The sequence below is a fragment of the Xenopus tropicalis genome, chromosome 2 (genome assembly GCF_000004195.4).
Source record: "Xenopus tropicalis strain Nigerian chromosome 2, UCB_Xtro_10.0, whole genome shotgun sequence".
In the NCBI taxonomy this organism is placed as follows: Eukaryota; Metazoa; Chordata; class Amphibia; order Anura; family Pipidae; genus Xenopus; species Xenopus tropicalis.
The window spans coordinates 40,890,711-40,916,151 of record NC_030678.2 but is presented as its reverse complement, the minus strand read 5'-3'; the positions used below and the strand labels follow the sequence as shown (position 1 = coordinate 40,916,151).

At 39.8% G+C, this 25,441-nt stretch overlaps 1 protein-coding gene across 2 annotated transcripts; it reads right to left on the bottom strand.

Annotated features, from left to right (window-relative positions):
* Positions 1–24,331, bottom strand: pcyt1b (phosphate cytidylyltransferase 1, choline, beta). 2 transcript variants are annotated; one of them, XM_002933627.4, is made up of 8 exons: positions 24,022–24,331; positions 13,213–13,312; positions 11,870–11,986; positions 9,195–9,346; positions 8,720–8,798; positions 7,532–7,674; positions 5,612–5,800; positions 1–3,746 (listed from the first exon to the last, which is right to left on the bottom strand). In XM_002933627.4, the coding sequence occupies exons 1-8, from the start codon at positions 24,136–24,138 to the stop codon at positions 3,540–3,542; spliced, it is 1,104 nt and encodes a 367-aa protein (XP_002933673.2). In that variant the 5' UTR covers positions 24,139–24,331; the 3' UTR covers positions 1–3,539. The 2 variants fall into 2 exon arrangements, with proteins under 2 accessions (XP_002933673.2, XP_004911814.1); XM_004911757.3 differs by having other exon boundaries at positions 1–3,743.
* Between the last annotated feature and the right edge of the window lie 1,110 nt (positions 24,332–25,441).

The window sequence follows — 25,441 nt, the reverse complement described above, 5'->3', positions numbered from 1 at the left end:
GTTTTCGAGTCACTTGTATTTATTGTTAGAAAAAAAAGGACTTTTCTTCCAGGAATTACATATAGACATTCTGGATCCTGCCACCCTTCACTTTAGAAAAGTCTAAAACAACACAGGGTTCATAGTAAAGGCTCCCGATATTGATTTGAAACAAAGTGGGCACATTTGAAGCTGGAATACAGAAGGCACTGGTTTAGCACTATCTATTTCCCATTCAGTTTCTGCGGATTCGTTTTGGTTAATCAAGACACAAGACTTTGCAAGAATATGTAACTAAACTGACGCTAAGGGGCATATTTATTAGAGGGTGAAACAAGGCTCCCCACACCTTACCTGTGGGAAATTCCACACTCCCTATTCACTCTTCTATATTTATTTATCATTTTCAGCCAGTAATAAATACGCCCATATAAATAGAGTGGCCTAATGTCTGGCAGACCATTGCAAGCCCCGTTCCACTATTTAAAAAATATGCTAAACCCACTATATAAAATACAGCTGTTGTAGTAGATTTCAATAAGTATACATTAATAGTGAATTTAATATCTGCAAAATAAATCAACTGTCATTGATGATTTCTAGCATGAATGTAGGAAAACCCAGGAAATATTCAAACCGTTCGGTACATCTAGCCTTAGGTAAGTGTGGGGAGCAGGGTTTTATCTTCAGGGAAACCTGTGACCTGTTATCTAGAATGCATGGGACCTAAGGTTTTCCAGATAACGGGTCATTCTGTAATTTGGATCACCATACTTCAAGTCTATTGCCTCCAATAAGGATTCATTACATCAAAGTTGGGGTCAAGCACAAGGTACTGTTTTATTATTACAGAGAAAAGGGAAATTAAAAACATAGTTAATTATTTGATTAAAATGGACTCTGGGGGAGATGGGCCTCCTGTATCCTTTCTGCATAATGGGTTTCTGCATTACAGATCCCATTACTTGCACTTTTTATTCCTTGTTAATGGCCTCACTGATCACACCAAAAAGAGCTAACTCAGTTTATTTTAACAATGAATGTGACAATTAACCCTATACCTAGATTTATGCAGATGTATTGCCTTCTGTGTCCCAGTGAAAAGATCATTCATGTGTAATACATAATGGCTTCACTCCTAGATGTACTAATAAATAACAAACCATGGTCAAATGCTCACTGTGAAAAATTGGTTGAGTTCTTTACATAACATTATACTGGCAAAAAAGGGTGTTGTGGTTTAAATAGGGCCCTGTGGATTTGTTTTAACCTTCATCAACTGGTATCATGGAGGACTCCAGCCCACCTGCTAGTCCCAAGCTTGTGTTGTGCACTCAGCCTTTCCTGGGGCAACAATCTGATAGGTGTGCATGATTATATAAGGATTACAAACAGGCTACATTCACACTAACCCCCATATGTAATAAAAGAGGCTAAGTTTACCCAGGTGCAGTAATTCATAGCAACCAACAAGATGGCTCTTTGCTTTTAAACAGGTGACAAGTAAATGCTACCTGCTGATTGGTTGCTGCTCATGGGCAAATTTAGCACCTTTTATTAAATAACCCGCTAACTTCATAAGTAGAGTGTACTTGACTCCATACAGACTGGCACAAATATATATATATATTTTTTTTTTTATAGTTTTCAAATTATTAGCCTTTCTACTTCATATTTCTAGTTTTCAAATGGGGGTCACTGACCCCAACAACCAAAAACTATTGCTCTGTAAGATTACAATTTTAATATTATTGGTACTTTGTATTCCTTATCTTTCTATTCAGTCCCTCTTCTATTTATATTCCAGTCTCTTATTATAACTACTTATAATACTTATAACTAACTTATACTTACTGCCTGGTTGCTAAGGTAAACAAGACCCTAGCAACCAGATAGCTGCTTAAATCCCAAACTGGAAAGCTGCTGAACAAAAAGTGAACTGAGAGAAAACCCACAAATAATTGACTGAAAACCAATTGCAAACTGCCTCAAACTATCACTCTCCCTTCATCATACTAAGGGTAAAGACACTTGGAGCTACTAGTAGCAGCTACTTGTCACGGCTACTATAATATAATAATGTAATAGACAATGCTGATCATTTACTGATAATTGTCTGTACTTGTTTTTTAGCAGAGGCAATTCTCAGTATTGTATATGGCAGGGTACTTTCTGGTGTTTAGTAGCCACAAGAAGTATCTGATACTAAGTAGCTCTGTGTGTCTTTGCCCTAAAGGTTAATTTAAAGGTGAAAAACCCCTTTAACTGCCTCTTTCATGTATTTTCCTTACATTAGCTGCCCCATTTCTTAACCACAGTAAAACGTTTTTGAATATTTTTTAAGGCATTACCATTTACGTTCTGTTTGCTCAGGAAAGGGCCATTAAAGTTACTGCACATAAAGAATAAGCAAATGCCATATTTCTCAATGCCTCTGGATCAAGGGCCCCAAAAAGAGTTAGGCTTACTATAAAGTAGCATTAGATTCAAGCAAAATCACGCAGTGGCTAAAGCATGACAGAGGCATATCAGGGAGTGGTTTTTTACGCCATATAGTGGGGTTTTTTTTTCCTTCAAGTAAATTATGCCTATTGCTCTGTATACAACAACCTTCATTTTCTTTCAGTAACAGGAGAAAACCAATAGACGCCCATGTAAAGCCCTCCAGCTGTTCATAATCCTGTAGGCCCTTGGGTTGCCTTGTAAGCCCTGCCAAGCTTGGAGCTTTCCATTTTCTTCTACAGGCTGGTTAAATATCACTGTTACAGGCAAATGCCTGCGGCCCAGGATGTTTAGTCTCCAGCCACTCGGCTGAAGGCATGAGTGACTGCACATCTATTCAAGCATAGTATGACCTTCAGTCATTTAGAAATATTTTCCTTTATGTATCATGGATGGATTTCATTACAGTATATTTTCCTAGCAGTAGAGCAATCAAGCTAGAATTCAATTAGTACAACAAAATATGTAAGTGAAACAGGTATATTAAATGCACTTTTTCTGTATTTTCACCATCCCTCCTTAACAGAATTCTTATGTTGAAAGAGAAGGCTAGCTGGGTGATGCATAGGAATGAAACAGCCTGCTTGGTATTTTACAAGCTAACTGAATTGTCATCTTACAGCAATTTCCCATAACTCATTGTAGAAAATAGGAAAACATTGTTGGTTTACTGTGCACATAAGCACGGCATGCATCTGTTCTAATGTCCATATGCTAACCTTCCAAGATAGCTTCTCTTCTCCACCTCCATATTATGCTCTCTTTTATATGTAATCACTTCATACTGCAGGACCCTGTTGATGTCAGTAATACATTAACTTGAGCTGCTACTGGTCCTTCTTTTACAGATGACCCTATCAATGGCACCAATGCCTGTAACTAAGACCAAACCTTTAATTTTTGTATTTTAAAGACCAAACTAAGATGTCTGATTACTTCTCGACACCTTTGTTCTCTCCATGTAAAATCCCTATAATAGCCTGTGTCTTGTGACAAGAATACTTTGGAAACCTTTTCTAACTAAAGACCTAACTGTTTCCTATGAAAGTTCTTATAGGTTACTTTTCATCCTCATCTCCCTCACTCATGCTGCTAATAGAGGCCGAAGCGCCTTTTGGAGAAGAAGGAGGTGATGACTTGTTATGCATCCATGGCAAAGTGGGAGATGGAGAGCGTGATGGCGAGCACTCCCTTATAGGACTGCCAGTGGGACTGTCTCTTGTCTCTTGGAGCATTCTTCCACTGCGCTCCTGGAACATCTGCTTCTGGAGAAAAGAAGAACCCTGTTTTAGCGCAGTGCATTCTGGGTTGGCATGGGTCCCCATAAAATGAAACTACACACAAAACCTAGTTTGGTTTGAAATGACTATGATAATATAATATTATTACTGTATGGGAATTCTTAGCAGACAGGTGAAACAGGTAAGAAAAATGCAACCTGCAGAATTCTAAAGGTTTCTGATCAGTTCAAATGATATCATAATTTTTCATTCTGTAGGTAGAGATGTAGCGAACCTCACAAAAAAAGTTTGCGAACCCGTTCGCGAACTTCCGTCAAAAAGTGCGAACTTTGCGAACCCCATAGACTTCAATGGGAAGGCGAACTTTAAAACCTAGAAAAGCCATTTCTGGCCAGAAAACTGATTTTAAAGTTGTTTAAAGCAGCGTTTTTCAACCACTGTTCCGCGGCACACTAGTGTGCCGCGAGATGTTGCCTGGTGTGCCGTAGGCAGGGCACCAATGTACTAGGGGGGCACTGCTCTTGGCACCAATGTACTAGGGGGGCACTGCTGCTGGGCACCAATGTACTAGGGGGGCACTGCTCTTGGCACCAATGTACTAGGGGGCACTGCTGCTGGGCACCAATGTACTAGGGGGGCACTGCTGCTGGGCACAGAGTTAAATTTTTTAACATTTTCTAATGGTGGTGTGCCTCGTGATTTTTTTCATGAAACAAGTGTGCCTTTGCCCAAAAAAGGTTGAAAAACACTGGTTTAAAGGGTGCCACAACCTGGACAGTGACATGCAGGAGGGGGATCAAGGGCAAAAATTTCTCTGAAAAATACGTTGTTGACACAGCGTTGCGTTTTGTGCTGTAAAGGGCAGAAATCACACTACATTTCTAAACTTGTGTAATAAACTGCTTTAAAACGTCCGGCATCTACATGCCAATCAAGTCGTGTAAAGGTTACAGCCGGTTCAATGTGTGGTTGGTGCTTAGTGCACTACTATGAGCAGCACACCTCCAACACACACAGACGGAGCTGCAGTACACAATGAAAAGAACACTAGAGTAACAGTAATCAGAAAATAAAAGCAGTCCTTACAAGGACTATTGGGTTACAGCAGATGATCAGCAGGACAGCTGCCCACAGCAGCTACATACAGAGCAGTAGAAAGTAGATTACTAGTCAGCAAAGCTACCTAAACTGTCCCTCAAACCCCTGCACAACTCTCTCCCTATGCTAACTCATCAAGCACACACAGGCAGAATGTAAAATGGCTGCTGGGCTTCGGTTTATATATGATAGAGAGTGGTCCGGGGGTGGTCCAGGAGGGAGAGCTGCCTGGTTGGCTGCCATGTATCTGCTGGCTCTGGGGTGAGAGGTCAAAATTTGGCTCCAGCTAAGGCGAACCCAAAATTGCGAACTTCGCTAAAAGTTCGCGAACTTGCGAACACCCGATTTTCGTGCAAATTAGTTCGCTACATCTCTATCTGTAGGGCTAATTTACTAAAGTTTGCATTCTTGCCACATTGCATGAAAATCAGTGGAAGAGCTTTTATAGAAGCAATTGGGAGGTGTTTTTTCAACATTAAACATTCTTTTTTAGGATAATTTAAAAAAAAAAAAAAAAATGGATGTACAAATCTGATTTTCATGGAAACCAAGTTTTTTTGGTTTTGTTTTTTTTTTGCGATTAAGTTTAATTCATGATGAAATTTTTTCATGATCAAGTTTCTGAAAAATCAGTTTTGAATTTGAATAAATGCCCATATTCCCTCAAACCTAATATATTAACTTACATATAAATGAATCTATATTATTGAAGTATTTATCAAAATGTATAATTATTCATACCAGTGATTTTCTTTTCAGACAACACTAGGAAACTGAAATTAGGCACCTACCCAGGCTCCATCAGGTCCAAATAACTCTAAGAAGTTTCCAATAAACTCTCGGGACTTCTCTTCCCACTTCTGAATGAGGTCGTGGCTCTTTTCCTCTACTTTATAAACAAATTCCTTTGATTTTTCTTCCACATTTTTTACTTTTTCTTTCATTTTGTCAACTTGGTTTTGAAATCTATATTTTTTCTCCTAATTAATGAGATATTGAACATAATCAACAGTAATCAGAACAATAACATATCTTAACTCTGTTGCCAGTTTTCTCAAGACAAGTTCCAGCAAGAAAACAAGTGACAATGGTTACAAGTACAATAGAGGACATTATAGACAGAGAGGCCAATGATGAAGTGCTGGTTACTACATGTGTAAGGATTAGCTAACGCCTGTGTTTCAGTATAATAGCCCTGCCTTAACAAGCCATGCTGCCCATTTGCAGCAAGGGAAAATTAACCAGGTAGTGGCTGGGGTTTTTATGTGTTGAGAGGGACTACTGTGCAATCTGAGCCCCCCATATCTGCTGTATGGTAGTTACCATATCTGATTCCTGAAAGATTTTAGTTTTCATGTATAGAGAAATCCAAAATATCTTGCTGCTTAAACCATGCAAGTATACAGAACATTTTAGGGCAGAGTAGTACTCCTCACACAGGGCATCCCTACACTTGGCATTGAAAGGCAGATATCGGCTGCATGTGCCTGCACCTGGTTGGATTCAGCGCAGTCATAATGAATATTTATACTCCGTGGGCTGACAATAAGCCCCGTGTGACCTTACCCTTAGACTAGAGATACAGATGTGGCTATATAGATACCTTTCAGCATTCCGAAACTACATTCCCGATTCGCCCTGGCAAATCTCATTATGCCTAAGCATGGCCAATCTACCTGAACACCTTTAAACTTTGAGTAAGTCCGACCCCAGCCCTGTAATTTGTAAAGATCCTGCAAGCGAGAAAAGGGAGCCACACCAGAAACCTTGTGCTATCCCTCTTTTTGTAATACATGCAGTAGTGCTGCTCCCAGCTTGTGAGATATGATGCCCAGCACTTGCCATAGACCAATCAGCATTGGACTTTTATTCCCTGAGGATCAGTGGAGTTTCTACTCTCCCAGCTTTCGAACACAACAGTAATACACATGAGCTATAGACTGAAAAACATATAAAACCAGGCCAAGAATCTGGCTATATGCTTCAAAAAGCTTATTATGTGTATGCACCCAGAGCAATTACGTGCGGAAATCTGCTCGGTGTGCTGACACTATGGCTCCGGGTGCAGGCAGAACAATAAGCTTGTTGGAACTGGGGCTGGATACGCAGTCTGTGTTTTTCCGCAGGCCGAGAATAAACACTGTGTGACAGGAGCCTTGGGCTGCAGCTGAGTGGGGTGTAGCTATCTGTTTATATGGCAGCTGGCTGGTCCAAGCAGGTTCAGTAAACCCCTGGATTATATAGTTGTAGGGTACTGGAGCGAAAGCTTGATCACAGGGGGACAAGTGCACAAGAACAGAGTTATGCTGAGAAAAATCACATAATACTAAAGGTAGTACAGGTATCTGAAGATGACATTAAACCGTGCTGAATTCCAGCAAATCCGTATTTACAAACTACAAAGGAATAATCAATCATAGGAGATCAAGGTAGTTAATGCAAACAGATATAAAGCAAACACGAGATAACCGCAACCCAGGTGAGATATAATAGTACAGCATCACCCCATTATTTCAGACTCTCACTATGGATAAGGTTACAATTTAAGCAAAATGCAGCTTTTAGGAGAATGGAAGGAGGATTCAGTTTGTGTATAACAGAAGAACTTCACCATGGTCATTACCTATACAGGCAGAGGAAGAGAGCACAAACTAAACATTGTTTTGGGGAAAGTTCCTGAACTTAAGCAATAAGCCAGTCTTTATACTTACATTTATAAAACTAACATTTAGCTCTTTTGCAGTGTAGCCTCTTTGTAAGTTGCGCCTTGCATAAACATCATAATCACGCACAATTCTAGTGATTATGTCAGATGTGGAGATGCCTTCTGTCCTTTGTGTGGGCACAAACATGCCTGTCAAAGATAAATACAAAGGAGGATACAAAACTATATGTTCTTCTCTTCAACATATTTTCATCCTAAAAAGCAAAAAGTCTTTTTTTTTTTTTGTTTTATTTTAAAGACTCAGTATATTTTAAACTAGAATGATGTGGGCAATTACAGCTGGACATTTTCACCAATTTTTTGCTATGGTTTTAAATACGTTTTTCTGTCAGTTTCATGGCAGTTTAACCTTCTGCCCCCAACAAAGTGACCTGGCTGCCATCATCCTTAACCCTCAATGGTAAAACTCTATAGTGACTGCCAGTCAGGTCCCAGACTACAGGTGCCATAGTTCCTAAATCTATGGTTAAATTGCTATCTGATTGCTAGGCAATGGCAACCATTTGTCTAAGGGTCAGAATGAAGGATGAATGGTAGAGCGACAAAACAGAAAAGTTACCCAATATAAATAACTATAGAAATCTAGAAATCTAGACACGCACTCAGTCTGCTTTCTAGTTGTCATGGTGACTGGCTCTAGCAACAGACAGCATTATTACTTTCAGGCAGATTAGAAAGGCAAATAGCATAAACATAGCAAGAAATAAAAACAGTTGCCATGTTTCTTAGATACATTAAAGGGAATGTTCACCTTTAAATTCTCTCTATAATAGAAGGACCTATTGCAAGCACCTTCGAAATTTGTTTGGTATGGTTTTTCATTTACAAGTTTACTATTTTGCAGTCCAGCATGCAAGTGCTAAGAACTATCTCGTTGTTGTGGTCACTTACCCCAGAAACCAAAAAAACACAAGAGCTTAATGTTATAGTTATTCTTGTTTGGAATTGCTTATCTATGTTTTTAGCCCTCTCCTATTAATCTTTCATTCTAATTTCCAACCTAATCTAATTTCAAACATGCTATAAGGTTTCTATGGGAATTAAGAGCACATGTAGATTATAGATATAGATGTCAACTGGAAAGGAAAGGATTATGTGAACAGAGATTATCAGTGAAACATATTCTTAAATTAGTTCTTATATATTATATGTAGATACACAGAATAATGCTTACCAGCTTCTTTTATATGCTTATAAACATCATCTGAACCTGCAGAAGAGTATGGGATGTCATCATGTGCAACAAAATCTATCTGGAAACAAAAACAGCAACTTTAGACTTCTAACAAAATTGGATAATATAAAAGGCTTTATAATATAGTTCCTCCTTTAAAATGGGATTTAGTCTTTGCAGTAAAAGTTATAACAAATATAAGCTTTATATCTCAAGGGAAATTAAATAGGTTGCTTTGCTCTGCTGCCTATGCCGCCCACAATCATTTCATTGTAAGGTGAATGGCTGGTGAAGATGTGGTAGAGCCTGTATCATGTGTCCAAGCTATTCTCTTTAATGGCTTCCCGGTATTAAATTGCCTTTTATGGCATTTTATTTCTTTGGTTGATTTTGGTTGATCACAATCTATATCATAAAGAAGAACAAATGAAACAAATCCTACAATGTATATAAAGACTTAATAAACATATTGTACCTTATGCTTCTCTAGGAATTCTGGTGTTAGGGTCCATGGAGCATCTGTGATAATCTCATCCACATAACGACAGTGACGAAGAGCCTCATATCGTTCAGTCTCATTCATCACTGTAAAGCCTTTGTATTTGTGAGTCAGTTCATCACTGCAAACTTTCATATGAAACAAGTAACAAAGGCTGTTGCTTGGTGCAATTTTATTATGTTGTGCACTTAACATATTAGTTCATAAAACCTGGTCGATAATTTAATAGCATTGGGGTAAAAGCATACCAGTGCATAGGAACCAGTCCCATTGTTGCTTTGTACTTTCTAAGTACCTGATTATGTTTCATATTTAACATTTCTTACATTACTATCTCTAAAGCTGGTATAATTATATTTCCACCAGCTCCACAGGTGATTTAAAATAGGCCCTGGCCCTTTCAATTACACAGAGGCCCAAACAGCCTGCCACAGGCCCAACAAATACTAACTGCCTATGGGATCTTACATCAGCGCCTCTGGCATTTGCTAGAATCCACAGATTGCCACAGATTTTAACCCCCCCCCCAATCTGTTACCCTATATATAGGTCCCAATATTTTTAGACAAAATTCAAGTTAATGTGGTATATATGTTTATAGTTGGTATGGTTTTCTGTTGATACAGGTTTCTATGGTCCCTGGCAGAGGCTGGGTAAATCCCTTGAAAAATGCACGCAATTCAACAATATGGGGCTCAGTATGCTAAGCCCCAGATTTCCTAGTCACATTTACACTTTAAGGCCTTCTATGACTTTTTATTTAGCACAATTTGCCAATATCCACACAGGAAATCATGGGCACTGTATAGCTGGGAATTGTTACTGTAGATGAAATAGCTTCTTATGTTGGAAATATAGTTCTCTTTCATCATAACTCGGTTTAAATGGTGCATGAAGTAAGAATATGATCTGTTTATCAAACCTTAAGAGGTTATGTAATTAAGGCATGAAGTGTGCCCAGGAGCAACCATTCAGCACCTAGAATTTTCTGGTCACCTGTTTAAAAGCAAACATCTTTTTGGTTGCTATAAGTTACTGTTCCTGGGCAAAATTAGTGCCTTGTATTACATATGGGGAAATATGTCCTAATCTCTACAGAGTGTGGAACATACTGTACCTAGTTTGTACCTGTTTGTATGTTTACCTGGTCCTAAGATGCTCTGAAAGGAAGATCCATATGTGTATGTAAATATTGGGGGCTTATGGTTAGAGCAAGGAAATATATCAATCACAGGCACATAATTGGGACCACATAGGACATATTCTAAGGGGCACATTTACTAACCCACGAACGGGCCGAATGTGTCCGATTGCGGTTTTTTCGTAATGATCAGTATTTTGCGATTTTTCGGAAAATTGTCGCGACTTTTTCGTAGCCATTCCGAAAGTTGCGCAAAATCTGGCAATTTTTTCGTAGCGTTAAAACTTGCGCAAAAAGTCGCGCCTTTTTCGTAGCCATTCCGAAAGTTGCGCAAAATGTTGCAATTTTTTCATAGCGTTAAAAAGTTGCGACTTTTTCACAGCTTTCGCGCCGAGTACGAAACATTCGGATTCATTCATTTTCTTGGGCCAGGTTGGAGCTGCAGGGTGCCATTGAGTCCTATGGGAGGCTTCCAAAATCGCCCCGCCGCTTACGAGCGCTCAATACGAAAAAGTCGTGACAAGATACGAGCGAATCGTAATGGCTACGAAAAACTCACGTTTTTTCGCGCAAATCGTAATGGCTACGAAAAACTCGCGTTTTTCGCGCAAATCGTATTGGTAACGAAAAAGTCACGACAATTTCATAAAAGTCGTAAAGGCGCCGAAAAAAATCGCAAAAAATACAAAAAAGTCGCAAAATGTTTGTTTTCCAATCGGAATTTTTCCAATTCGGATTTGTGGGTTAGTAAATGTGCCCCTTAGTGTTATCTTCTGTCTGAAATAGACACTTTGGGCTTTTTGTCTAAACTGTGGTTATTTTGGTGCTGCTAGTTCTTAACTGCATGAGATTTCACTGCTCGGCTACGGCAGACAAGGGAGCCAGCATACACTCGTACTGGAAACTTGGGAGGAGATCACTGCCAGGAGAAGGTCAATCTCTTGCTTTATTAAATGTTCATGGATAATTGGAATAGAAATGCCCATGGCTAGTTGAATCAGAAAGTATTAAAACGTGTTTATTTGCTAAATCACTTGTAGCTTTTCGTTGGACACAAAAGGACAGCAGGACTAGACTTTAGTTCATATGTGCATACAAGACCAATTCCAGATAATCACTGCACAATATAATATACACTAGAAGCAGAAGGTGATATGTCCTAAAGTCAGTTCCACCAGTGCCCCGTCCTTGGCCCCAAAATACTCCCTCAGGAAGTAGATAATAAGGAACTGAAGGACAAATGAAGATTCACTGCTGAAAGAGCAACTTTATTGCAATACACACAGCACTTTTGGGCACAACAACAAATGTGACCCTTGACAAAGGGCCTGTGACACCCGAAACATGTTGTGTGAGTTGCAATAAATTAGCACTTTTAAAAATAAATCTGCGTCTGTCCTTCAATTCCTTATTATCTATATGCTGAAACAATTCCAGATCAAATAGCTGCATCTTTGCCTTGCATGACTTGCTTTTATCTTTAATTAACACTGTTTTGCCAATGGGTTACCTCCAACAAGCAGGTAGCTGTTAGGAAACAGGTTTTTGGCTTGCATAAGGGCTCTTGCATGGCCTGAGTGGAAAAGATCGAATATTCCATCTGCATACACCCTGACAGGACGATCAACTGGAAAAATAACAGAAAATATGTTTCTTTCCAACATCCTAAGAGTTTGGGGGTTACCCCCACTACAAAAGTCAGGCACATGCAGTGCTTAGTATCACAAGTTTGGGACAATTATAAAGATGCACAATATATTCTTAATATTAAACTAAAGAAATACATTTTATCAGCAGATTACCTTTTTAATTAAAAGGACATTGTAAGTTCTGATAAAAACGCAAAGTAATGAACCCTGCAGTATGTATAACAATTAACTGAATCATTTATATCATGGTAAAGTAATATACAATCATTTCATATAAGTGGGTGGAGTCTAAAAATATACCAAAGGTTATGAGTAACCGCAGTGGCCATTCACATGTTTGACAAAGCAACCCCCGTGCCATCATCTTCATGGCTTCGTTTTACCTTCTTTCAAAGATATACTGAGACTTCTAAATAAATTGTCCGTCTCTCATTCAAACCAATGCCTGGTTGCTAAGGTAAACAAGACCGAAGCAACCAGATAGCTGCTGAAATGCAAAATTGGTGAGCTGCTAAACAAAAAGCTAAATAACTGAAAAACAATAAAAAATGAGAATCAATTGCAAGTTGTCTCAGAGTGTCATTATTTACATGATTCTAAAAGTGAATATAAAGGTGACACATTTTGAGTTCCCACTGATGCCCAAACTATTTTGCTTGACTCACTTAGAATGCTTAAAGTTGCTGCCAACTTCTTTAGAGCAATGCAGTCAACAGCCAATCTTTCAACATATCTAAAGGTGGCCATACAAAGGCAGATTTCAGCTGCCGTTATCAGTCCTTTATACCATTTTGGCAGCTTATCTGCCCGGGTATGGGCACCAATGATGGGCCTCCTTGACCGACATCTGGCCTGAAATTGCTCAGATCTTGACCGGGCAGCTTTGATTTTCCGTCGGATTGGGGACCACTTTCGGCTCATTGATATGTTCCCCAAACCACAGTGCCTATACCCTAGTGCCAAAGGATTGAATTAACCCAATATCTCGGGAGAAGATCTGCTCACTTGGCGACCTCACCAAACGAGCGGATCCTACAGTGTATGGTCACATTAGTTTGGCATATTTATTACCATTATTTTGAATGTAAAGTTTCTTCCCCAAAAATTGGGGTTTGGCCATTTTTAAATTTGTATCATTGTATTAAATACTCGTTCACAATTATTAAAAGACTACAGGCTTTGCTCAGACCTGACATGGACTTACCTGGTGTTCCTATACGAGCCTGAGCAATGGTTAATTTCTCATGTGGGGCCTTACACTCATACGTTGTTTCTTCAGCAAATGGGGCAGGTGCAATTATAGTCTAATAAGGAAACAGAGACAGAAGGGAATAAATAGTTAAAGTCATTTGCTTTAAGTGTACATAGTATGAGTCACTGTTAATTAATTAATATTCTTGCTGTGGTACAATAATATCAAAAGGGCATTTGTATAACGAACCTAGAATGTCTAATGTGCAGATTTTACACAGGATACTGTGGGGAGCAAAATCAGATCTGCACTAATTTGCTCCAGTATCAAGGGCTTGGAAAACATCTCTTTTATGTTCAGTGTCTCCATGTTCTGGAACTTTCTATCTCATTATATCTCATTTATCAGTTCAGGGCCTATTCTTTTCATATTCCAGTCTCTGATTTGGTTGCTATGGTATACTGGACCCTAGCAACCAGATAGCTGTTGATATTTCAAACTGGAGTGCTGCTGAACAAAAAGTTAAATAATTAAAAACAAAAACCAATCACAAATAGTCTTATAATTTAAATATCTGCATCCTACTATAAATGAACTTAAAGGTTAACTACCCCTTTAATAGCAAAAAAAAAAAAGTAAAGTAAAGCACTTCTATTGCAATTGTCACCTAAAAACAATTCTCTGAGCTCAGCGCTAGAACATATCTAGATACTTTATTAAGCCATTATTAAATAGAATGGAAAATCCATTTTTGGATATATGTCTTCTTTTGCAGAATGGCCTGTTCCTACATAAATACAGTAACTCCATGTAATCCAGAACTGCTTGTCTCTCACTCTCCTTCCCAACCTGCTCCTTTCCCCACCGTATTAATTCGAAATACATGCGACGTAGATTTCCCGGCCTTAGCTTCCTCTTTCAGGTCCAGTCTCTCCTATACAACAGTATACTTGCCTCCACCATTGACCTATTTGGACCCCATCAGCCTAAGCGTACTCGGGCGCAAAACCCACGCCCCTGGCCGAATGTGAGCACCAAATTCTGTACGAGGTCTGCGGAACGTATGTGGAGGAAATCCTGTACGCAAGCAGACTTTATCCATTATAAATTCCTATTGGCCTGCCTCAATTCTGCCCTGTCGAAGGCTAAACAGGAATACTATAACACCCTTATAAATAACAATAAATCCAACCCACGACGCCTGTTTTCTATTTTCAATACCCTTCTGCGTCCCTCACAGACCCCATTACCTCACCCTATGCACTCTCCCCAGAACTTTGCTGAGTTCTTCATGAACAAAGTGGAGTCCATCCGCAATCAGATTCCCAAACTCTTTTGGTCCCGTAACTGTCTCCGAAGTCTCCCACCTTCTTTTGTCGGCTCCGCTCACCACTTGCTCTCTTGACCCTATGCCTTCCTCTCTGCTCAAACACTGCATTCCTGAACTTACTCCGACTCTTACTCACATCTTTAACTCTTCTCTGACCTCTGGACGCTTCCCCTCTTCCTTCAAACAGGCCTGTGTCAAGCCCATCCTAAAAAAGGCCCTACTAGACCAGTCCTGTCTCTCTAACTACCGCCCTGTCTCGCTCCTACCGCTCGCCTCCAAAATCTTAGAGCGTATTGTCTTCTCCCGTATCACTAACTTTCTTAATGCCCATAATTTATTAGACCCTCTGCAATCTGGTTTTTGGCCTGCACACTCTACTGAAACAGCCCTGTGCACAGGGGCGGATTTGTTTGCAGGGCGCCCCGAGGCCGCCCCCTCTCTGTCGCGCCCCCTGTGCATGCGCGAACGGCGAACCTCCCCACCGCGCATGCGCGAACTCACGACCGCGCATGCGCGGGCCTTTTCAATCACATACGGAGCAGTGGGGGAGAGGTCCCCATTGCTCTGTATGCGCGAAAAACTTTAATATTCTGGTGCGGCATGCCGCCCCCCCAATTTTTGCCGCCCTAGGCCCGGGCCTTTGTGGCCTTTCCACAAATCCGGCCTGCCTGTGCAGAGTTACAAACGATCTTCAGGTTGCCAAAGCCAAAGGTCACTTTTCCATATTAATCCTCCTAGATCTATCGGCTGCATTTGATACGGTTGACCACTCCCTCCTGATGCAAATTCTGCATTCAATTGGTCTCCGTAGTCAGGCTGCATCCTGGATCTCTTCTTATCTCTCTAACCGTTCATTCACTGTCTCCTACGCTAATAAAACCTCATCTCCAGTTCCTCTTAATGTGGGGGTACCTCAAGGCTCTGTACTTGGGCCGTTGTTGTTCTCCCTCTACACGCTGTCGTTGGGAGATCTTATCCGTTCATTTGGCTTCAAATACCATCTGTATGCTGATGATATCCAAATTTATCTGTCGACCCCTTCGTTAACAGTTGAAACTGAGACTCAAATCTCTAACTGCCTCCTGGCCATCTCTAACTGGATGAACCAACACCACCTCAAACTCAACCTAACAAAAACTGAACTAATGATCTTTCCGCCTAAGCCTGGTCCTACCCCCCCTTTTCTATCTCTATTGATGGCACCCTCATCAACCCCGTCGATTCGGCGCAATGTTTGGGGGGTGATCTTTGACTCCAGTCTCTCCTTTTCTAACCACATTAACACCACTGTCAAAACCTGTCACTTTTTCTTACGCAATATTGCCAAAATTCATCCCTTTCTTTCTACTGCAACAGCTAAGCTGCTCATGCATGCTCCCATCCTGTCACGTCTGGACTACTGCAACCTGCTATTAACCGGCCTCCCTAACTCCCATCTTTCCCCCCTACAGTCTATATTAAACACTGCTGCCAGAATTCTCCTCCTCTCATCCAGGAGAGTTCAGGCCCTTCCCCTGCTAAAGGCCCTATCGTGGCTTCCTATTAAACAAAGAATATCTTACAAACTCCTTCTCTTAACCTTCAAAGCCCTCCATTCCTCTGCTCCTCACTACATCTCGTCCCTTGTGTCTCCGTATGTTCCCGGCCGACTCCTCCGTTCCTCGCAGAGCAATCATTTGGTTGTGCCCCCCACTACTACTGCGGTTTCCCGCCTTAAACCTTTCTGCCCTGCTGCCCCTTACATTTGGAATGCCCTCCCTGATTTCCTCCGGAGAGAATCCTCCCCCAGTCTTTTTAAAACTAAGGTTAAAGACTACCTTTTGGAGCACTCGCCCAGCACCTGATCTGGGAACTGGCACTTATATTGTAGTGTCACCCACTGTGACCTACAGCACTTATATTTGTCTCCGTATGTTCCCGGCCGACTCCTCCGTTCCTCGCAGAGCAATCATTTGGTTGTGCCCCCCACTACTACTGCTCTACGGGGCAGGGACCTCCTTCCTCTTGTGTCCTCAACTCTTAACTTATTGCAGCTGTATTTATCTGTATTTATTATTATACTTTGTATTTATCTATTATCTTATTAACACCCTGTTTGTATTAATGTATTCTACTATACAGCGCTGCATACATAAGTAGCGCTTTATAAATAAAGATATACATACATACATACAACTGCACCACCATGTTTATTTCAACATGTAGTGGTGCTGGAAAACCTCCTTATGATGTTTAGCAAAGTCACCATGTAGCAAAAATAAGGATCCTGATGAAGTAAAATGAGTTCCCCCCTATGGAGATTGGGAGATTGGGAGACTGGTGGCTTAAGTTAGTTGCACTCCCATTCAGACTGTGTGTGGCTCCTTGCTATTAAATATTGTTACTGTTCCTACAGGAAATAAAGGTTCTCCTATGTACACAGGAACCACAGAATGTATTTGGCTAAATCATACTAAAATATCCTTTTTACATTGTATGCCGTTCTATGCTTCCTTGGGATAATTTCCCCATTTTGAGCTACCCCTGTCCCTGGCTTAATCTCTGTCAAGCAATAAGGACCACCTTAGGCGGGCATATAGGGGAAAGATCCATTCTCTCCCGTCTTATGCATGGGGACAGTGGGACATAACACATTATATAAATAAACAAAGCGACCATACACAAATCTCTATGGATGCATATTTACCAATAAATTATGGATGATACATAGGAAACTCTAGAGCATCAGAAAAAGTATGAAAAGTGTGAATATGTTTCTGTTGAGAACTATGAGCATACCAGAATGAATCGAGTGACAGAACAGGCAGATAAGAAAAGGAGCCACAGTCACCTTTCCAAACTAAAGCTGCTGTTTTGGTGTTTTTCTGTTTTAATGTCAATTATTTTTTTCAATAAGGCAAATATCCCTCTTGTAATCCATATCTGTGCTTTTTGTGTTTTAATTCATTTGTCCTGGGTTGTTTCTCCTTATATAAAATATATTTAGTCATGAGATTGTAATCTCCCTGGAAAAGAGGTTCAGTTTATTGCCTGCTCTATATATGAGTTGCAGTTGTACTATTTGTCTTGCTCCCCTTGAGCTGTATCAGTAATTATTTTTCCCAGTACATTTGGCCTTCATCGATATTTAGAGGTTACGTGATTACATTATCCCTTCTTGTTGGCTCTTTCAGCACAGCATCATCAGTCTTGCAGAAATATATTTAGAAATGGAGCAATGGTACATGGTTTAAATAAGATTTCCTATGACTCCAAGCAACGTTCACTGTGAATAATCATAGTGTGTGCCTTCCTGTGTCTGGAGTCTGAGCTCTCAAAGCTACCAGTTCTGCTATGTATTTAGAGGATTGAAACAGTGATCCACAATAGACCTCCAGCTATTCAAGAGCATTTAGACGAGGATCTCTCAGAGGTGTATGATGGCTCCACCTAGTTGGGTGGACTTCCATTTGGTGAATTATATCTATTTAGGCCCTGCAGATAAATCTTCTTTCAGAATAGAAAAGTGTTCCCAAATAATCCCCCCGATGATTTGCTCTGTTTGAAAACAAATGTTGAAACCCAGGCCTATTTTCTTTCAATAATCTCCCAGGGCACACGTTCTGTCTGTGCAGGAACTGATTACCGGCTGCAGGGCTTGGACCATACTTATTATTAGTTTAAGATTTCGCCCTACTTCCTTTATCTCAGCAGGAACCCGGCTGAATGATTCAGTGCAAGTGACCTTACTTTCAGATAAAGACATGGTTTGAGGCTTATTCGAAAATACAGAGTTTGAAAGCACTGTTATTATGTAATAAAACAATTCTGCCTGTATTATATTGCAATCCGTAGAATACTATTGGCAACCAATTCCTACAGATTACACAGCCGGTGCTAGAGTGTATTCAGTTCTACAAAGCTTGTAGTGTTCATTATTACCAAATACATCTATTAAACAAAATACATATATTAACCAACAACCTCAGATATTCTATTAAATAATTTTATAGCTCCCATTGTACTGACATGCCCAGTTGTAAATTTTGACTAGAAGGTACCCAAAACATTTCCGAAGTCCAGGAATGGAATTGACTATTTTATTATTTTAATTAAAATCAACAAGGTTTCTCAGTGAAAAATGTACAAATTCACTACATTACATTATGCATTTTTGTGTCTCTCAGAACGCCATGAAGTTACCGTCCTTTGCATGTATGTGCAATAGCATATTGGCCTTTATTTAATTGGCACTTTTCTTATAGGACACATACTAAAAGTGAAAGTAAAGGTTAGCCACCCCTTTAAAGGGGACCTGTCATCCTAAGAAATCATTTCAAATCCTTTTCTATAATGTTAGTTAAATAAATAAACTCTACTAAATTGTGTTCTGTTCAATCTCAGAATTCCCAATCACTGCAAGCAGCCAGGCACCACTTTGAGCACATTGTTATAAAGGCACGTTTTGTATGACCCCAGAATGGGGGGACGTAATGCCCATACAAATGATACACCATTATAGGGAGGAGAAATGTGATGAGTGACAGCTCAGACTTACATTTATAACTGGTATAGATATATTAATTAAAAAAGGATTTGGGTTTTATGTTTAATTTGCAATGATTTTTTATATACAGCTTTGTATGTGTGGGTGGCAGATGCTGCTATCCCAAAGCAGTCATACTTGTAATCATTCAGATATGTAAAAGGCAGCTCTTTACCCCTGCCATTGAGTTACATTCCATCAAAAGCAGAGCAGCCACTAAATAATAAGCTAAATTATTTACAATTATTATTATATATATATTTTTCACTCCCGATATTCAGTGGTTTTTATAGATAATTTGTTCATTGCATTTTAGAGAATTTCTCTGTTTCTCCATCCCCTTCTCTCTCAGATCTGTGTATCATATACAGTTGCTCGGCAGGATGTTATAAAACAAAAAAGTGACTCATGGAAATTAATGCTTGCTAGTTAGTAAGATGTGCTTTGTGATTCACCCCACTAAATCAAGAAAACAAGAAAAACAACAATAATAATAGGAAAACAATAGGAAATAATGTACCCTTTGTCCTGTATTACAAATGTAAGAATACCAGTAATAGAATGCAGTAATCCGTGTCGTCTAATCAAATTTTGCTTTCATTGATTTACCTATAGCCAGGTGAACAAAGCTGCTGGTTACTTTTTTACAGGTTATTGGCTATTTTATACTACATTTAAAATTTCAGATAGAATTAATTATTTGTAACAGGACAGATACTTATTAGTAGTTTATGATCTTCAAGGAAACAAAAAGACAGAAATGACAAAGTCATAGAATTTGCCCAAAAGTCATCAGGCTAAAAATGACAGAAAGAACCAGTCTAACAAAAGGGCCAAAAATGCTTGAAATTATTCAATATTTAAACATAATATCTGGCACTCATTAAAAAAACAGCGAGGAAGAAAAGGACCAATGATGCAAGAGAACCAGACCCATTCTGAATTTTAAGCCTTAAGGCTGACGTCCCAGAGTGTGTAGTTGCCTGCGATAGATCTCTGATATCCAGGGCGACTAACCTTTCCGAAATGCCTTTCCACCATCAACAACAGGAGTCACCGGTGGAAAGACCTTTGCATCACTTCGGTTTTCCAAAGTTGTGTGAAATTTCATCCTGCCGGCAACTTTGCGCATCTTTGGAAAGTCAGACCATTCAAGCAGTATATATACAGTATAATGTAGAATTTCAGGGGAGTATGATGCAAGAATGATGCAAGGTCATTTACCAAATAATCCCCACAACCAACCAAGATATCCCACTGGATTCAAATAAAAGCAAAAAAACATATTACAGCTTGTTGCCATATATTATTTTTTAGCATAGATTCACACATTAACAAGACAATCATATATACCACACTGCATTTTCCCTAATGCTCTTGAGCATAAAGACTAAACTCTGATGTCCTAAAGTAGGACATTTCAGAACATACCATGTGTACTTAGGGAACAAAACATTGTGCTTTTTGGCGTTTATGAAACCAAAAGGCTTGCATACAATTGTTTTGGAAAAGATTCTAAAAATGAGTAAATGTGTTTATTTGCACCAAAAGTGCCAAAACACAAATCTCTGTTGAATTTGTTTCTACAAAATTTCTGATATTTCATCTTCTCTCCCACATGTCTATTATCTGGATGTTTAGGAATATGAGTTTATATAAGTTTATATTTTGTTTTACTAGCAGTTAGACTAAAAGCTTGAAATCTGCCTTTAAAGAAGGAAAAGTGAAATGATTGGGGAGGGTACCAAATATTAGGCACCCCCCTCCCCCGTGATTAAAATCGCTTACCTGAAACCCTGGGCCAGTGCTCCTGTCTACTGAACCCCGAGCCCCTGATATTTCTGATGGAGCACCATAGAAATAAAAGCAACTTTTCCTTCTCCTATATGCTAAGGAAGGTGGCATATTATCAGATTCACCTTAATGCAGCTGTTGCTTTGCACATTGAGAAGTGTAGTTCTTGGTCGTCATATGATATTCATCACTTCCTTCCTGTCATGCTTTATGACTAGATGCTTTATGACATAACAGAATAGTCCCAAAGGTACATTGTAAAACCAGTGATCATCAATATTTAAGGAAACCCCCCCAGCTTTCCATTTAGACATTTACAGCACTTTAGCTTGGAAAAGCCTTAACAAAATTTGTTAAAATTGCCATCTTCAATAAAACAGAATTTTGCGCAATAGTAATGACAATGGGGCACATTTACTAAGAAGTGAAGCTTCGCTTCGGAAAGCTTTGCCATACTTTGTGCAACTTTGCAGGCGTAAATTTGCAGCGACTGTGCTTAATTCATTAAAATGCAAATTTTCTCTGCAGCTAGAGAATACTGGCGAATTGTCACTAGCAAATTTTCGCCAGCGCATGCTTTTCTCGCGCAAACTTTCTCTAGCGGCGCTGTCTTTCGTTGAAAATTCGCTAGTGTATGTGAACTAGTGTTGATTGAAATCAGTGGCCAGCATCGGACTGGGCCACTGGGGTACCGGAAAAAAACTTGGTGGGCCCTAGTGGCCCAGATGCGATTCCCCCTAGGGCATTCCCACGATCCGCGGTCTCCCTCCCCTGACACGCCGCAGGTAAGCTTCTTTTAGGAGCACTCGGGGGGAGGGAGACAGCGGTCGGAGGGTGTTGGGGGCCTCTATGGGGGAGGTGAAGGTGGGGACCATTGGGGGGTGCAGGGGTTCCTGAGGCAGAAGCCCCGGTGGGCCCTGCACCCCCCAGTCCGTCCCTGTCAGTGGCTATATACAGGATAGATATGTGTATTTATTAATGAAATTGCTGAACTTGGTGAAAGTGCCCAATTATTTTTTTAAATTTCCATGGAACCAAAAGAAAGACTAAACTCTCTTATCAGCTGCAGTAAGAACAAAGTCACAGAAAAAAACAGTTGAACAACAACATTAACAAGCTATTTCTAACACTCGGGTTGAAATTAATAATACATTAATACCTAGACAAAAAGTATACACATGCTAATGACTTTAATTAACCACAAACAAGAAAAGAGAATATTATTTATTTGGAACCATTTCATCATTTCATTTAATAAAACAAATCTTTGTGGAAGGCTGCCAGTCAGCATGTGTGAAATGCAGTCAGTAACAATACAGGAGTTCATGGAAAATAGGTTTTACATTAACAAGTTATATACAGAATAATACTGTAAACAAGAAAAAACGCATGCGTTTTGATACCAGATATGGCGTTTTGACGGGAGTGAAGGTAAATTATAAATGATTGAATTTGTACTCCTTCACTGCAAAAATGTGCTCAGAGAAGAGGCACAAAGTTTCGCTAGCACTGAGCTTCTTCGCCAGTGCCTGTTAATAAATAGGCAAATATGCAGCCAATTGTCTTTTTTAGTAAATCTGCCCCATAGTCTTTTTTTGGATGTGAAATTTTAAATGCTGACCCACAGGGTCAGACAGGGAAGTGCAGGGCCCACCGGGGCTGGTGCCCCTGCCAGCTGCACCCCCCGCACCCCCTCCCCGCAGGGCCCCCTAGACCCAACCCCCCCGCAGGGTCCCCCACACTACGTCCTCCCCTGAGCGTGCATAATTGAACACGTCAGGGGAGGAGCGGTCAGGCAGGGGGAGTGCTGGCAAGGGTCAGGTCCCAGTCCGACCCTGCTGACCCAAATTCCTAGGTAACCTATTCTTTACCAATGCACATACCTTAGCTGGGCATACATGGTAATCATGCAGATTTATATACACTCTGATTTGCTTCAGATTATGGGGCTGCTTTACTAAAATTCTTTTTTTTCTGGCCTTCAAAGTCATATAAACTCGACATGGTACAAATTTGAATTTATAAAATGCCACGATAATGCTGTTATCGGTTGAATAAAAATTTTGAGTTTCCGTTCGAAAATCAAAAATTTTTGGAGCTGAAAGGATTGTTAAAACTTGAAAAATTGAAATTAAATGTACATTCATTTCCATGAATCCTCTTTATTTTTCCCAAACAGGAAGTGCTCCAGCAGCAATTTTAGGAGCATTGGGGCTCATTCTTGGGAAACAATAATGTGTTTAAGTTTCACTTGATATTGGGAGAAATAGAAAACAATGAAGTGATTAACTTCCCCTTGAAAATGTGCCAAGGACACAAAGACACAAGGACTGACTATTCTACTCTTCTACTATTCTAAGCCTCCACAGGACTTAATGGTACTTGACAGATCAAACCTGCTAATTTTTTTTTCCAAAAAAAAGTTAACTAAACATTAACTGGAATTTTTTGAGAAACAATATCGGAAAAAATCGAGTACTGGCGAAAACCAATTAGTAAATTTCAAATCAACATTTTCACAAAATTGCTTGGTAAATGTGACCCTATGTCATTAGGAGGTGGCCAATGGTAGTTTGGGTAATGAGTTTCCAGATAAGGGATCCCGTACCTGAATTGTGCTATTTTATGTTTCTAAAAGATTTAAAGATCAAAAAATACTGAAAAACTGTTGAAAGGAGGATTGATTTATTTTGCTGGCAGCTGTTAAATATATATAGAAGGAATACGCTGGTTATATCTTTGCTGTCTCTTCCTGGGCAATGTAACTTTGTGTTGTATAATTGCTGATAATGAAACCGGATGTGAATGCACAGAGCAATGCGGAGAGGAGTGTCCCTCCAGCTGCTGTACAAAAGAGCTCACTCCCTTCTAGCCATGCCAGATGCAGACTGATGCTCTCTGTGGGGTAGTTCATCTAGGAATCAGTGTATCTGTGTCCATCGGGGGGGCTTGCAATTGTGTGCGGTGGTACATGCTGAAAGCAGCCTTGGGAATCCTGCCTCAGCACTGACTCTGCAATAATGCTGTGTAATCCAACTTCCCTGCATGCAGACAGTGTACTGCCATGGCTTACAATGCTGCACAAAAGGTCTGCTGCACAAAACACTTCCATTCTTTACATATATATATATATACTGCCTTTGTGTTTCATTCATGAGAGCAGAGTACTTACCGACCGAGGATGAGGACATGTATGCTCTAATTCCTCCATGGTTTTCAAGGGAAGCTCATCACAAAGGGATACTGGGATACCAGTATCTGACTCAGCATCAATGCTGAGCACTGGCATGGCCAGGAAAAGAATACGTATGGCTTTCCAGTCCCTAAGGACCTTCCTTCTGACTCTGCCTGTAAAGGATATTTTTTTTTCTTCCCTCCGTGTTGTCTCCAGAGGAACAGAAGGTTGATGTTTAAATCCTATAAGTAGTAACAAGGATGCAGAGGGCCCTAGCTTATCACTATAACAACCAGGCAGCAGTACAGCACACGTCACAGGACACACTAGGCTCATTTGCATTGTGCTTTCTGATTGGGGCAATGTCAGCCCGGCACAAGTTTAAATGTATCATGCCTCCCTTCAACATGATTAGCCCCACATTGTTATGGTGTCAGAGGAAGAAAAATTGCTGAGTTTTTTTTAATATATTTGTTGACAAATTGCATAAGAATCAATAATACTAAAGGAACAAAGAATACTTGATTCTTTGTTAACCTCTTAAAGGAACAGTAACATCAAAAAATTAAAGTGTTTTAAAGTAATTAAAATATAATGTGCTGTTGCTCTGCAAAAAACTGGTGTTTCTGCTACAGAAAAGCTACTATATAAATAAGCTGCTGTGTAGCCACGGGGGCAGCCATTCAAGCTGGAAAAAAGGAGAAAAGGCACAGGTTACATAGCAGATAACTAGTAGATAAGCCCCATATAATGGGGATTTATCTGTTATCTGCTAAGTAACCTGTGCCTTTTCTCCTTTAAATGGCTGCCCCCATTGCTACACAGCAGCTTACTTATATAAACTATAGTAGTCTTTCTGAGGCAAACACACCAGTTGTAGCAATGCAGGGTAACAGTACATTATATTGTTATTACTTTTATACACTTTCATTTTTTAGTGTTACTGTTCCTTTAAAGTGATACTGACACTGAAAAATTACTCTTCATAATATTAATATAAATAAAAAGTTCCCTATAGGTCATGTTGGTCGTTTTTTGCTGATAGGGCTGCTTTTGTAAGTAATTGTTACTTGGAGTTCCTAAACCTGACCGTCCCTTCTCCACTAGTCAGTTATAGATTCTAATGCTACTGGACTCCTGCCGCACAAATATGGCCGCCCCCTCATAGAGGAACACAGGGATTGGACAGGTCATTTAAAAGCATTGGGTAAATACTTGTATGGCAAAATTCTATAAATCAGTCAATTACTCAATGCACACCTACTAACCACAAAAGGCAGCAAATGTTATGTTTAAAGGAACAGTAACACCAAAAAATGAAAGAGCTTTAAAGTAATAAAAATATAAAGCACTGTTGCCCTGCACTGGTAAAACTGGTGTGTTTGCTACAGTAACTCTACTATAATTTATATAATAA